We start from the raw sequence: 14,636 nt of genomic DNA, 5'->3' as shown, positions 1-14,636 counted from the left end.
TGCCACTGTTTTAAGATAAAACAATTGAGTATTTAAAACTATGAATTTTGCACCACATTTTATAAAAGCTCTTATTCCTTTAAAGTGAGCACACTCCCCCACACAAATGCATCCTGGGACAGTTGAGATCAGCATGAGAATCGCATGCTCTTGCTTTGAAATGTGACTTTATGTTCAGTTTAAGAATTCAGCGCAATTTATTTAAAAAACAAAACAAAGCAAGTGTCTGTCAACAGCCTGACAGAATTTAATCTGCCTTAAGAAAATACAACTTTGCTATTTTTGAAGAGACTCCTCATTCCTTTTAGGGTTACTGCTACATATTTTGAGAGGATCTTACTTAGTCCTCCAAGTTCTATCTGATATTGATCTATGACTTTCAAACAAAAACTTCGGAATTGTTTGAAATCAGGAAAACACACCTTGAAAACACAGAAATTATCAGTGACTGGGGAAAAAAATGAGAAAATTTCTCCATATTAGAAAATAAAACGAACAGTTCAGTCAATGAAACAGTAAAAGTTTAAAAAATGGTATCTAACCAAATATTAAGCCAAGCATCTATATTAGTCCACAATCATAAAACAAATTCACAGTCAAACCACATACTGCAAAACAAGTTTTTATAATTTCAAAATGCATGCAGGCCTGTTACAATTCTCTTTAGGTAAAGCAGCCTTACGTCAGCTTAGATTTCTTAATAATTAAACCACTCAGACGGAGTCCAAGACTTCACACCAAAACATACTCTTCACTGAGACTGATAAAATAAGGTTCCAAATAACAGTTTCCTGAAATGTATGTCTCCTTTCTCAACAAATGAGGCCGGTTTTATACTAAATGCTAATGTCCCAGTTGTGGAAATCTTAACAAAAGTCCTGATACATCTTAGCAGGTGAAATTTTGAAAACCATGTTTAAAATAAAAATTCACACAGGGTGGGGGGAATATGTATCATGCACACCCCCTCAGAAGAGCTTGCTCAGTAGAATAATCAGACAAAGGGGGCCAGGAAGGCATGTCTATTGAGGAGGAATCTAGGTGGTCTTCTCTCATTTGAGTGTTTGACACATAAATCCTTTTCATTGTAAAGATTATCTCAGAAGAGCTCACAAATATGCAAACCTTTACACTAGCGTTAACTTTTGTGTTTTCTTCTCCCTTCCATTTCTTCTCACTTCGTATTTAAAATCTACACATCAGAAGTCATCTTTTTAAGGGGAGCAGGTATAGGTTTCATAGCAGAGAGGATGATGGAAGAGGGATCTCATTATTCCAAAATTCCAAGCAAAAATACGGAAATCTTATAGCAAACTCCTGAGACACTGGAATGCTTAATGGTACGTATGTTGTATATTTGTACGAATTTCTTATGCTTTTTGAAAGACTCTTAACAGAATAAGAGCCCCCCAAAAAAACTCAAATATAGCAATTCTCCTCTGTTTGTTTCATAAGCAGCAATCACAGAAAGTATAACCTCCACATGGCCTCTAACCACAGTGAAGAGAATACGATTGGTTTTCAAAGAAAGAATGTATATGCTGAACTTCTGAAGCCTTTGGTTTAGTAAATTCAGTATTAACTGCACAAAAATATACGCTCTCTGTGATGAATATTTTCTCAACCTTCAAGGTGTTCCCCAGCGTCATGTTACATTTCCTCTGTAAATTGTGTGAATAATACTCTGTCCTACTGGGGATGATTTAATTGCATTGTACTTTATCTCTTTTCTGTCTATACGTTTTTATAACTAGTAAACATAATTTTAATATCCAAACTTCATATTTCAATATTTTTAATGGGAGAATGGGCAGCTTCAGTTTAAGGTTAACTAGTATGGGCTAACCAAACATTGTAATGTATATACCTATAGTTACACTTTTTCACAAAGGATCTACCTCTCCAAGAATGAACCTTGATGAGGCCCCTCCTATTATATATTATCACACAACTGGTTACTCTACAATTTCCTACAAAGGATGGAGTCCAAGTGGCTGACACTTAGTTCATTTTAAAATTAATATAAATTTTATTTTAATGAAAGTTGTATTATCACTCAAGTTAAAATTCTGCTGATGCGAAATAGCATCACTGTGATTTCTGATCACTTTCAAAGGGAAGGGGGAAATTATACATTTTAAGTACTGATTTTTTCAATCACATAGAATTTCTGAGCCTCTAAGCAGGAAAAAGAAATTCCAACCTCTCTTTTAAATTGTGATTTCCTCAAGCATTTGAGAAAACATTTCTTTTCTAAAAATATTTTCAGGTATGAACTCAAGATCATTTCCGCAACCTTCATATATAAAGGTCTTTTATGTAATGTAAAACACACAGATCACTTAACGCCACCAGCATGATCCAGCTTTCCCTGAATTCCTAACAATCTCTTCTGGAAAAAAAAAAAGTCTCATTTTAAACTTTAAGATTTTATTTTCTTTAAGAATTCTTCTGTTAAGAAAACTGGTAAACCTGGTATCTCATACACACTGAAGCTTTATTTTTCAAGTCCTCCTAATGATTAACTCATCTCTAAAATTTTCTGGGAGTGCCCAAATCTTATTTTAGAATCTTTACTATTACAGAGATTGCTGTCCTTAGGATCCATGTGTCTGGAATTATTCCTGATCACTTAATACAAAGCTTGCCAGATCTTCCTGATTTAGAAAACAGCAAACAAACCAAGAAAAAAACAAAAGTAAATTTAACATAAAAAATAGACTTTACTAAAAAGTTCAGTTTGGAAAAAAATCACTGGAGATAAGACAGTTCATAACTATTTCTAAAGATAAAACTTCTTATTTCTAGAGAAATCTGAAGTTCCAGGGATTCCACGTGGGGAAGACAGTGACCCTGTCATTGAAGTTTCAAAGCTCGATTAGCAGTGAAGACAAATTCCACCAATGTTTAAAGTCGAATGGCTGCAGCTGTTACCAGTTTTTGGTTAAGTGTACATCATTTCATGCAATCAAATTATAAGAAGATGGGTGTTTCCATATTGGTGGGCACAATAAAGTTTCTAAAAGACCATGTCTTTGTGTTTTTTATGTGTGTCTGGAAAAATATTTTAGAATGGCACAATGTGAAAATTTTTTGCTTTCTTGATTTAATGTCTCCATGTAAATTTCTAAGAATTATGGATCATTTTCCGCCCAAAAAAAAAGTGATTTAATGGGTATATTTCTCTCTGCATGAATTCATGATTCAATAGGTATGATTATTAGGCTGTACAAAGGTTAAGAAATATGGTGGTAAAAGCAGTAAAGTTGAAAAATATTAAGTGTGAGATATACGATTTAAAGAAGGAAACCAAGGGGGCACCTGGGTGGCTCAGTCGGTTAAGCGTCCGACTTCAGCTCAGGTCATGATCTCACAGTTCGTGGGTTCGAGCCCTGTGTCGAGCTCTGTGCTCACAGCTAGCTCAGAGCCTGGAGCCTGTTTCAGATTCTGTATCTCCCTCTCTCTCTGACCCTCCCCTGCTCATGTTGTCTGTCTCTCTCTCTCAGAAATAAATAAAACATTAAACAAACAAAAAAAAATTAAAGAAGGAAACCAAGATGTAGAAATCAAATAAACAAGTTCACATACAGATCCAAGAAATCGGAGAGGTGAAATAAATTCTGGCATCAACAAAAAACAAAGCTTTATTATTAAACTCTCATCAAAAGAAGAGGGCTACAATGTGCCTGAAAAGAAGAACATACCACCCATTTGAACAGAGAACACGAAAATGTTCTGCAGGATTAATCAGGGCTCTTGTGGGCAATCAGAGAGTTGTCATTTCACATAGCCGTTCCTTTAAAGAAACATCACCCTAGCCCGAACTACAGGCCTCTGTGGTCCAGAGGGACAGAATTCCTTCCCTCCTCTGCGCCTGTGCAAGGCGACCCCTCAGGATGGCTCTCGCGCCATGCTATCACTGTCACGCTTCTCCAGTGACTTGAGGTCGCTAGATGCACTGCACAGCCCAAACACAGTCAAGGATCCTGCCAGATCCGTGGCGTGATGTTGGGCCAGGCTTATGTTTCCTCTCTCCCACAGATGCTGCAGTATTTTCAAAAACGGGGCCAGGCAAGCCCCTTGGTCTCATTTCCTGTGAAGATCCAGCCTAATGGCGACAAAAGAGGTCCAGCCACTATAGTCGAGTAAGGTCATAAATAATATCGGATTACAGATGTTAACAGTTTAAATTTTCTTTGTTTTATGTTAAGGAAGAGAAAGGGCCCATTTCAAAAAGGAAAAAAAAAGTGAGTTCACACCACAGATTGTGACAGATTTATTACTATTTATCATGGTAAATATGTATTGAAGAAAACATATAAATGTCTTTACCTAGCCATAATCACTTGAAAAGAAACCTTTTATTATCCCCAATTTCTTATTATTTGTGAGAAAACTATTCATTCATACTGAAGCAAGTTTTAGAAACATTTTATCAGATACATATTAACTTGAGCTTAAAAAGAAGAATAAACATGACAGAGGTCTAAAAATACTCGAGCAAAGGTGCTACAATGACTATTGCAGACCCTCTCTTTAGATCAAATTAAAATATATATTTCATGCAGTGGAAGGCACATGGATCTTGTTGTAAGTAATAAGCAATCCAATACATACAACAAAGCTAATATAAACTAAGTTACATTGCTATTAAAACGGAGCTGAGATTTTTTTTAAAGTAATGACAATTAATAGATGACTGGATTCTGAAATCGACCAAACTAAGTTATTCTTCTTGCTTAAAAAAAGAAAAATCAAAAAAATAACAAGGCTAGAATATCTATTTCAACTGAATTTTCCTCCTTGTCTTTAAAAAAACAGGCTCTACTTATGAGAATGTTCCTTAAGGACCATTAAAACATTTAGCCAAGATAAATTCTCTAAGAGGAATGAATCTTAAAGTGACCATCAAAAGCCAAAAATTAAATAATACAAATTAAATTTCCTATTCTAGATCTACAGCAAAGAAAGGGAAGATACCTTTGTATTTCTGAACATGTGACAACATATCAACAACACACAAACTGTCAAAATAGCAAAGAAAAAACAGTATCAGTGGAATTTTCTATAGTGGCCAGTTGACTCTAGGGAAATACTTAAAAACTTACAGTGAAGTAGGAGAGATTGTTGTGAGACAACGATTAAGCAGATAGATAATATCTAAGGCCACACCAAAGCACTCCTTAGAAATTGGGTAGATTTCTGCATAAATTTTAGCACTGGGAAAAACAAAGTTCATTTGGCTATGAGGCATAAATAAGGTTCTATAGCTTCGCGTTTTACGGCACGCAACTATTCTATCATTTCAGAACATCCAAAGGTCCACTGATTGTATTTAATACTGTCCGTATTAGGTGCATGCATGTTTCAAATGTAAACAGCTGTGAGAACTATATCATATGAGGTTGTCATAAAAGCTATTAAAAGCTAAAGTTTCATCTACATTAAATCTACCACCAAAAACCAGAGGGGATATTGGTCAATTTTAGTACAGCCCAGAAATTTAAAGAATAAATCACTCAGTACATTTTTAAGTGACTTATTGGTAGTCCAAAGAGACTATTTTATACGCCATTGGCAGTTTTATTTACACAATATTTTTCTATATTTGTGGATAATTTTGTGATGCTTCTTCAACATTACCAAGTCTGTGATAATCAGCTACAAAATTTGTGGGTTTTTTTCCAGATAAGACTCACTCTGATATATTCACTTAATAATTTTTTGGATGAGCTGAACTGAAATCAAGTCAAATACACAGGTGTTTGGGTTAATCTAATCTTAGCACATTTGCAAAACCTATTATTCCCCTAATTTATTAAAAACGAAGTAAAACTAATATGCAAGCATTGATTGGTAATATATTTTCAGAAACCTGAATACCATTGTATTTTAGAGGAGAACTTGCAATAAGGCTCATTGGTATTCTTTATAAAGAATACTAGTGCCCTTAGAATACAGAATTAAATTAAATTAAATCAAAATTATCTACCTCTACATATATAGATCTAAGGAAGGAAGGAAGGAAAAAAGAAGGGAAGGAGGAAACAAGAAGTGGGGGATTCATATTCGTGTTCTGTGTAAGGAGGAAATTACTAGGCAAGGACTGATTCTAAACAAAATTAAATAAAATCATCTAGGAACTCAGATTTGAAAATATGCATAAGAACTGAAAATAAGATACCGCATTTAGTTGGGATCACAACCAACTTTTGCTACGCTGGAGCCTGGAGGGACCTCAGCAAAGCCTGAGTATAGCTCCAGGTAGTAAAAAGACCCAGAATGCTCTTGGTTACAGCTGGATTCTTCTAGTCCTCACCTGGTATATTCCAGACACAAATGGCTACTGATGCAGTTACTTTTGCAGCTTTTATGCAGTAACCTCTCTAGAAAATAGAGACATTCTCTCTGCACTCTGGGCTGAAACCCATGTAAATTTTTCCTAAATCCTCTCCACAAATCTCCTTTCGCATGCAAATCCATAAATCATCATAATACCGACAAAGAATTTAACCAACACATGAAACTAATACTCATTCTCTTGAAAGCCCTGTACAGGTAAAACTCCTCGAACTTCAGGCACCTTTTCAAGGCTCTCTTCAGAGCTTAACCTGCTGAATATCAACACCACCACCCAGTCTTCAGGGTACGCAATTAATCACTCCAACGGGGGTCAGGTGGCTGGATGTGTAGGTCATTCCTACCTCACTCACAGTCTAGGTAAACGGGCTGCTCAGGCGCGTGGAACCTCATTTGCTCCTATATCCCTTGCATCAACACAAAACGGAGCAAAATAAACAATATACAAAGCAGAAACAAGCAGTACTTACTGAAGATGGCAAACCTGGAGGAACTTTTCGAACTTTCTTTGTCTGCACCTCTGAAAGAAAACGAAGAGGCTGTGAGGTCCCCCTGCATGCCTATTTTCCTAACTAAAACAGATTAAACCACGAAGCCATTTAGATTAGACCAGATTTTCTTAAATCGTTACCTTAGCAAAATGTCAGTACCGCTATCATATTTTATTCTGGCAGAAATCGAATTCTGCCTTTTTCACAAAAATCAAGATATTTAACTTTTTTTTTAAGCTTTGATTTTTTTTTTAACTTTCCTTATATGGGCAGCCAAGAGAAAACAAGAAATAAGCATACACCAAAATAGTTCTCTTGCTACTAGGAGTTGTTAACATACCCATCCAATGTACTACCGGGGAGGGTGGTCACGAGCCTGACATTTGAGCAAAATTTTATGGTTTTGGGGGGTGGGGTGAGAATAGGGTGAGAAGGGTGGTATTAAGAAAGAGGGGAAGAAAGAAAAAGACTACCACTAATCACTCAGGCATTCAAACAGGGGAATACCTTACCCAGGGCACTACTGTGAAGAGGCCTCCTTCGGGGGTTATTGCTAGAATACTGATAATACTGGGAACCAGGTTTGGTGGGCGACAGGGTTCCTGGGTTGCCCATATCCATGTCACCTCCAAGGAGACTCTGCTAAAAGGTTCAAAAGGGAAAACAAACATAGAAGGTTAGTTTTTCACATTCACCACCCCCAACTGATTGTTAGTACTTAAACCACCGCAATAAAGAAAACAGCATCTGCCGAGCTGCAACAATTAAAACACAACCAAACAAAAAGAAAAAGAAAAGCGGTCTACGAAGCTAGCCAGAAGTTTGGGATTTTTCAAATTCTTTGCTTTTGAGAGGAAGGTAGAAGGTGATTTCTCTTGAAACAGTACTTTTCATCTTAAGACGACTCCCATTTTGACTGTTTCAGAAGAGGGCATTTATGTAAGAGTCATGTTTTCTTCATCTACACTTAGGCTCATATCTGGGAACGATTCATGCCCTTCCTTCACAAGAACTCAAGAAAGAATCTGATTTTTCGGACGCACACAACTTCCCCCCGGCTGCTCACGTTGGGGATGAGTGTAGAACGCTCCACTCCACTGAGGACTGTGCATCGGCTCGGCATTATCCTCCACGGATTGACACAGCACCCACAGAAGAGAAAATGCCAGCGGTACCGGGAGCAAATTCAAATCTCATGCTAACTTCCGAAATCATAGAAATGGTAGGCATTCTAAGCGAACAGGAACAAATTAGAATGCCCTCTTGAGGACTACTGGAAGTTAAAATACATCCCCACAGATTAAACATTTACCTGAGCACTAGAAAACTTTCACAAATATCATTAACTTATCATGGTGTGATAAATGACTAAACTTTCAAAAATGATGACACACGAAAGATCATATAATAATATTACATTTGCTAAAAACTACGTAAAAACTTACCCATAATATATAAATCGCCTGATTATACTCTGCATTGAACACATTGTTCTTTTAATTAGTCTGATATGCAAGAAAACAAGTGTAGATGCTACCATTTATATTAAGAACAAATTTACTATTTAATAAAGAAATTTTAAAATTAAGTACTAAAAATCTAACTTTATCGTTACTTGTAATCAACTTTTACTGACTGAACTAATTACTGTCCTTGATAAAGTACAGAATGTGTTTTCCCTAATCTAAATTCTAATCACCATGTCACTCACAACAGACTTAGGGATGCTTCACTAACACACTATTCACATGCAAAATACTCTAAATAGGCCAATTATGACTCTGCCCCTGTTCCCTGGTTAACCCGCTGAGAACTGAAAAATTTCACAAGGCAGTCACCAACTAAAACAAAGAGTCCTTGTTTTAAATTAAGACAGTCTTTTTGATTCCTAAATAGCTCAACAAAGTGGCATGTCTTCTAGTGAAAGCAGTTGGTCAAATATGACCCATAAGCTGGAAAATCAAAAATTCAAACCTCCCCTTTCCAGTGCCATATAGCGAAATATCATAAAGAGAACCTCTCTCTTCCAAGGGATTTTTTTTTTTTTTTGTGAGTGCTGGATGAGTAATATATAAAGGACTAATCAGCTACTGACAAGTTTGCCTTCACCGTTTCCAGTTTAAGACTTTTCCAAGGGATACATAATCAACATTACTTTCAAGTAAAACTTTCAGGATGAGATTTTAGTTTTGAAGCTCATTTTGAGCAAAAACTCATTGTGAGTTTCTTCATATCTGCCACAGAAACACCAGATAAAACCAGGTCATTTACCAGATCAAAAATCTGACATCCACATGCTCAATTACTGCCTCTTCCGAACTTAGGGTATCAAAGGGCTACCCAATGACAAACTAAAATACAGAGCTCCTTGGAATAGTTTTCTCTAAACCAGGAATAACATCTATAACCAGCACAACATCACATGATTTCTTTATCATTTTACAAGTGGCGTTCAACAATTTTAGAATCTCAACCTGCAATTTCACTCTTGGTAAATCTTACTAACAAAATCTACATTTAAAGCTCAAGTTTTCTTTGAAATTTCCATCAATAAAGCTGTGAATGATTTAAATCACAGCCTCCTCACAGTCTGGTAAATTTACAAATAAGCCTCCCTTTCATGAAAAAAAAGAGGAGCCTGAAGGAGACATTATTGATAACTTTGTATCTTAGGCAGACATTACTCCTCTGTCTTCATTTTTCTCTTTCTAAAATAACACAAACTCCTCAAACAAGGACTGAACAGATATGTTGAAATGCCCGCTTGTCTTCCTAATGAGCTTAACCACTGCTTAATTCCTGTTGGTGCTGTTGACAAAGGTTTCCACTCCTAAGAAAGTAGATGCATTCAAGAGGTCAACATAAAAACAAACAAGCTTGCTGTACTGTGTTTTAGCAGCCTTCACAACAGAGCTGTGAAAAATATAAAATGATAACTAGAAGATCGCTGACTGGCTGTGGCTGACCTTACTGTTGTTCATGTAAAAGAAAATCGTTTCACGGGCCAGTTGTAAATAAACCAGGCCCCTACACTTCCATGTGCAGCCACATGTACTGTGGATAGTGAACAGAACTAAGACCAGATAGCACTTACATTTAGTGGCTCATGCTGATCCTTTTTTTTTTTTTTAAACAAAGCACATTCCTGTTTCTTTCTTTTTAGACCTGTTTGTTCCTTTTTCTTTTTCTCTCAGACAATAGAATCATTCTTCTAAAGCAACAAAAATAAGCATTTCCTCACACTTAAGGGGGCCCTAATCACCCCCCTAGGGAAAATTAAGATAAAAATATTGTGTTCTTATTTTAGAGTATACTTGTAAAATGAACAATAACCATTTACTATTGTTTGGCCTTTACGTCACACACTTAACTCTCTTTAGCAATGAGAAAGATTTAAAAAAATTTTTCCACTGGCTAAAAAACCTGAGTTTATGAACTTAGAAAGTTAACGGGGTTCAATTTAATAAGGTAAATTGACTATGGCACAAAATGGATGCCTGCATGTACACACACACGTGGGCCCACAAATTAATATTGAATTGAAAAGTTAAGTTTGAAAGCTAAAGTCTATTTTCAAAACTGGGCAAATTCATCTTTGCCTGAAACAAGATTACAAAGGTTTCAGGTTGTTCACTTTGTGCAAGCTCACGCTCTGCGGTTGTGCTGGGTCCCAGGCGAGAGTTGCCCGGGTCTGCCAGGAAACACTGGAAGCGAGATGTGGCATCTCTCAGAGCTAACCTGTAAATCTTAAACCCATAGTTTAGCATTTTCTTTAACTGTCTGCAATGTGAGGAGACGAGCCCTTCCCCTTATTCAGTCCTTACTTTCTTCCAAAGACAAACAATTTTAAGCCTTAAAATACCCTAACCAAATATAATATATGTATTTGATGACTTTGTCAAGTGGGCTTAAATATTTTGGGGTCCACACCCCTACAACTGATTCTTCAGCAGGAAGCTGTTCCCCGTCAGAGCCACTCAAATGCCAAATGCAGCATTCTGTGAGGGTCCTTTTTCCATTGCATTTTTTGTTTGTTTGTTTTACATCAGATCTGGGTCTGGGTCTAACACATTCTCAACACTGCCCTGATTCCTTTGGGGAGGGGGGCGCTTTCTAATATCCTTGATCAACCGCTGAACTTTGCTTATGCAAACTATGAATTAAACTTGAGTAACAGAAAAGCAGCATATATCTCAAATTAGATTTATAACTGAATGGTAATCAAAAATAGAACTAACTGCTTCAAGCTTAAATTATCAACTTTTTTCTTGTTAAACTAAAATCATCTTGCTCTGAACTATTATTTCCTTTCAGTCAGCACTTTAAATGTAATGGGTGGGTGGTACATTTCTAAAAAGGAAGATTATATTTACCCTTAATTATAGATATGAGTGAGATCAGAGTACGATGAATGCTGCTTTTTGGCTTATAATTAATTCATCTAATAGGTGAATGACCTTGAATTTCAGAGTTGGAATCTGGGAGGGAGAGAGAAAGAGAAAAGAAGAAGTAGGAGAAAAAAATCATCTCGGGGGGGGGAGCAAATGGGCCCCAGGGTTCTTAGCGCTTTCTCGGATTTTGCGTCACTCTCGTTACGTTGTGATCCGATATCAGACACAACATCTTGGGGGGATGTTGTAGAACAGAGAAAAGCAGTCTCAGATGAAACCAGATTAAGCTCCTTTTCTGAACTATTGCCAAATGCTTGTGAGTCTAATTCATGTTTGGGTATTCTAGTACTCACACAGCTGCAATTCCATTCTTTCATCACAAACCTAAGTGATGTATAGTGGCTTTGTATGGCGAACTGACTCTATAAAGCCAGGAATTTGGGAAGGCTTTACGTGAGTATGAAAATAAAATTCTGAACCACTATAAAACTTATGAATGCTGGATATTTGTATGGGTACCTAATAGACTGTGCCGTACTAAGTGCAAAATACACACTGAGCAAAATTACCAATTATATTTGTTTAAAACACATTTAAAAAAAATCGCAATGGAGGTCATTTCTCCATAGTGAATTGTGCACAGAATCAGGTTTTCAAAGACACTGCTGAATAAGATTCCTAACAGCCATGGGGAAGTTTTTGCAAATCCCTGTCGAATAGCTACTGCTGAATTTGCCATTTTGACCACAGAAGGGCCATTGCTGACTTACTCTAGTAGCAGGAGGGGGCGATAATTTTGCTGCTGTTGGCACTTACTCCGCAACCCAGAACATATCTCACTGCGAAGGGCAACGAAGAACACAGTATTTCCACCTGTGTCCACTTCTGAACTTCAAAACTTACAACTGAAGGTCAGTCTTTGGACATTCTCTACTTCCGAGACCAGAAGGTCCAGGAATGCACCTTCACAGTTTATTCTGAGTTCTGTCTGATGCTCGGTTTCAGGCGAAAGAGAACCCTGGAAAGTTAGAAGGATAAGATGGCAAGGATAACTTTCACAATAAGGGACTTAACAGATTGTCTTCGTGCTGCAGAGAAATGTAAATGATCGAAATTATCATTTAGCAAAGATTTTTCTTTTAGGGACTTTTGGTCAATGCTCTTTATTTCTACTCTGAACGTACCGTGTACGTTGTAACAAGTCAGAAACCAAACCTCTTGAGGTGCCTGCGTAGGTTCTGTGGGTTAAGAGGTTAACTCTTGATTTCAGCTCAGGTTACTATCTGAAGGTCATGAGATCAAGCCTCACGTCGGCATCCATGCTGACAGTACGAATCTGCTTGGGATTCTCTCTCTCAGCCTCTCTCTCTGCCCCTCCCTTGCTCTTTCTCTTTCTCTCTCAAATTAAATAAATAATCTTGGAAAAAAATCCAAACCTCTTAAGGAAAGAGGGAGGGCTTAGAGGTCAAACAGATCAGAAGGCACCCTAGCTGAGAAGCATACAAACATCATGACTAGGGGTTAGTTGTATAACTGCTCTAAACCCTACTTTCCTTCTCTGTAAAAAGGGAATAATGAGGGCCGCTTGGGTGGCTCAGTTGGTGGAGCGTCCAGCTTCGGCTAAGGTCATGATCTCATGGTTTGTGGGTTCGAGCCCCGGGTCAGGCTCTGTGCTGACAGCCAGCTCAGAGCCTGGAGCCTGCTTCAGATTCTGTGTCTCCCTCTCTCTCTGACCATCCCCTGCTCATGCTGCCTCTCTTTCTCTCTCTCTCTCAAAAATAAATAAAAAACATTAAAAAAATAAAAGAGAGAGAATGAAAGCTCTAACACAGGGTTATCAGGAGAAGATGAAACAACATATGTAAAATGTCCTGCAAGCTGACATCCAACACACAGCTACTGTCTACCTATATTCCTCCAGTTCATGGCCCTTATTACAAGCCACTGAGGACTATTTAAACAATTCCTCCAAAGTTGTGAACGACTGACTGGCAACGAGGTCTTCTATCTCAGAAAATATACACTGAGATAATAATTTTGAGAAGTCGTTATAAAAAAATTGAAAACAGTCAAATATTGGGGTCCACATAAATGGTGATGACAGCCTCATGGCCTAGAACTACGCTGGCAACAAGAAATGGCTAGTTTTGATCCATATTGAATGAAGAAAGTGGCCAACAATCAATCTTGATAATTTCAGCTTAAGTGGCCATTTTTCCGGAACTGCCACAAGGATTACTTCAATGGCTCATTTAATTTTGCTTTCGCAAGCGTGAGCGAACTGCTACTGTTAATTCAACTATACATGAGACCGAAACTAGTCATACTGAATAGTGCACAACTTGGTCTGCAAAACTAAGAAAAGCATTTGATAAAATTTTATCCATTACTGTGATGCTAAATAAATTCAAATTCTTCCTACTGCATTAGCCACTGACAAAAACCTTAAACAGGTTCAACTTTGTTTTTCTCCTCCCAAGGCCAACTACAGGCACTTAATGAATAGTATGAGATATTTATCAAGAATAATTTTTTAAAAATCTGTATTGCCCCATGACATCACAAAAAATAAATGAACACACTTCACAGTTTTTAGAATATGCATAACCCTCAAAGAATTAATCTGACCTTGAACAAAGTTATTTATTTTCATAGTGATTATATTTCACCAAACCTTAAAAATTCAAGTGCATTGTCTTTCCCTATAAAGAAACACAACACCTTATATTTAAATGTTATAATGTGATGCAAAGGTTGCCATGGTAACTATTACTTAATGTATAGCAGAGTAATAGTCAAGTAAAAAACTCATGCATTTTGGTGTGGAAATTACAGCTGCTCAGGGGTTGGCGAGATTTATGCATTTCCCTATATGACTACCTCTCAAATTAAAAGAAAAATACATTATTTACTGTATACAATAAAGTGAGGAGGTTTTTCGGTGGTTTCTGAAAATCCATTCTAGAATCCCAAGTCATCTATTACAGATTAAAAAGAGGAGTTTTACTTGTTAGTGAGAAGGTAGACATTTAGCAAAAGAAAACAGGAAAGCAATCAGGAAACCTACAATAAAAATGGATTTGAAGAAATCTTATATAAACAATATAGAATTCAAGATAACTGCCTTCTTTTCAGTTTATGCTCCTTCTCAGTTCAGGAAGTTTATTTAATATATAATTTGATAAGTGTGCTATAATCACTACTTGCCTTAAAATGTTTCTCTTTAGCAATTTTGTTCCAAAGTAAAAATAGAACAATTTGAATAAGACCTGTTAACATACCAGGGAATTAGCATCACTTCTCCTATAAATATAAACATGTGCCTATAATAAATGTGCTGAAAAGTATATTTGTCCAGGTTGCTATTTTAGTAAAATAAAAAATATCAAAATGC

General features: G+C 36.8%; 1 protein-coding gene across 6 annotated transcripts in view; it reads right to left on the bottom strand.

Annotated features, from left to right (window-relative positions):
- The window catches only part of TCF4 (transcription factor 4), a 350,980-nt gene that overhangs the window by 116,497 nt on the left and 219,847 nt on the right, over positions 1–14,636 (bottom strand). For all 6 annotated transcript variants that reach the window (XM_039256089.1, XM_039256092.1, XM_039256090.1 and 3 more), the window contains 2 exons: positions 7,364–7,493; positions 6,831–6,880 (listed from right to left, as the gene is read on the bottom strand). In XM_039256089.1, coding sequence (XP_039112020.1) covers positions 6,831–6,880; positions 7,364–7,493 — 180 coding nt within the window. The remainder of the gene's footprint in view (positions 1–6,830; positions 6,881–7,363; positions 7,494–14,636) is intronic.

Source organism: Hyaena hyaena, unplaced genomic scaffold, assembly GCF_003009895.1.
Source record: "Hyaena hyaena isolate Hyena2069 unplaced genomic scaffold, ASM300989v1 scaffold_557, whole genome shotgun sequence".
Lineage (NCBI taxonomy): Eukaryota > Metazoa > Chordata > Mammalia > Carnivora > Hyaenidae > Hyaena > Hyaena hyaena.
This window is presented reverse-complemented; position numbering and strand designations above follow the sequence as displayed.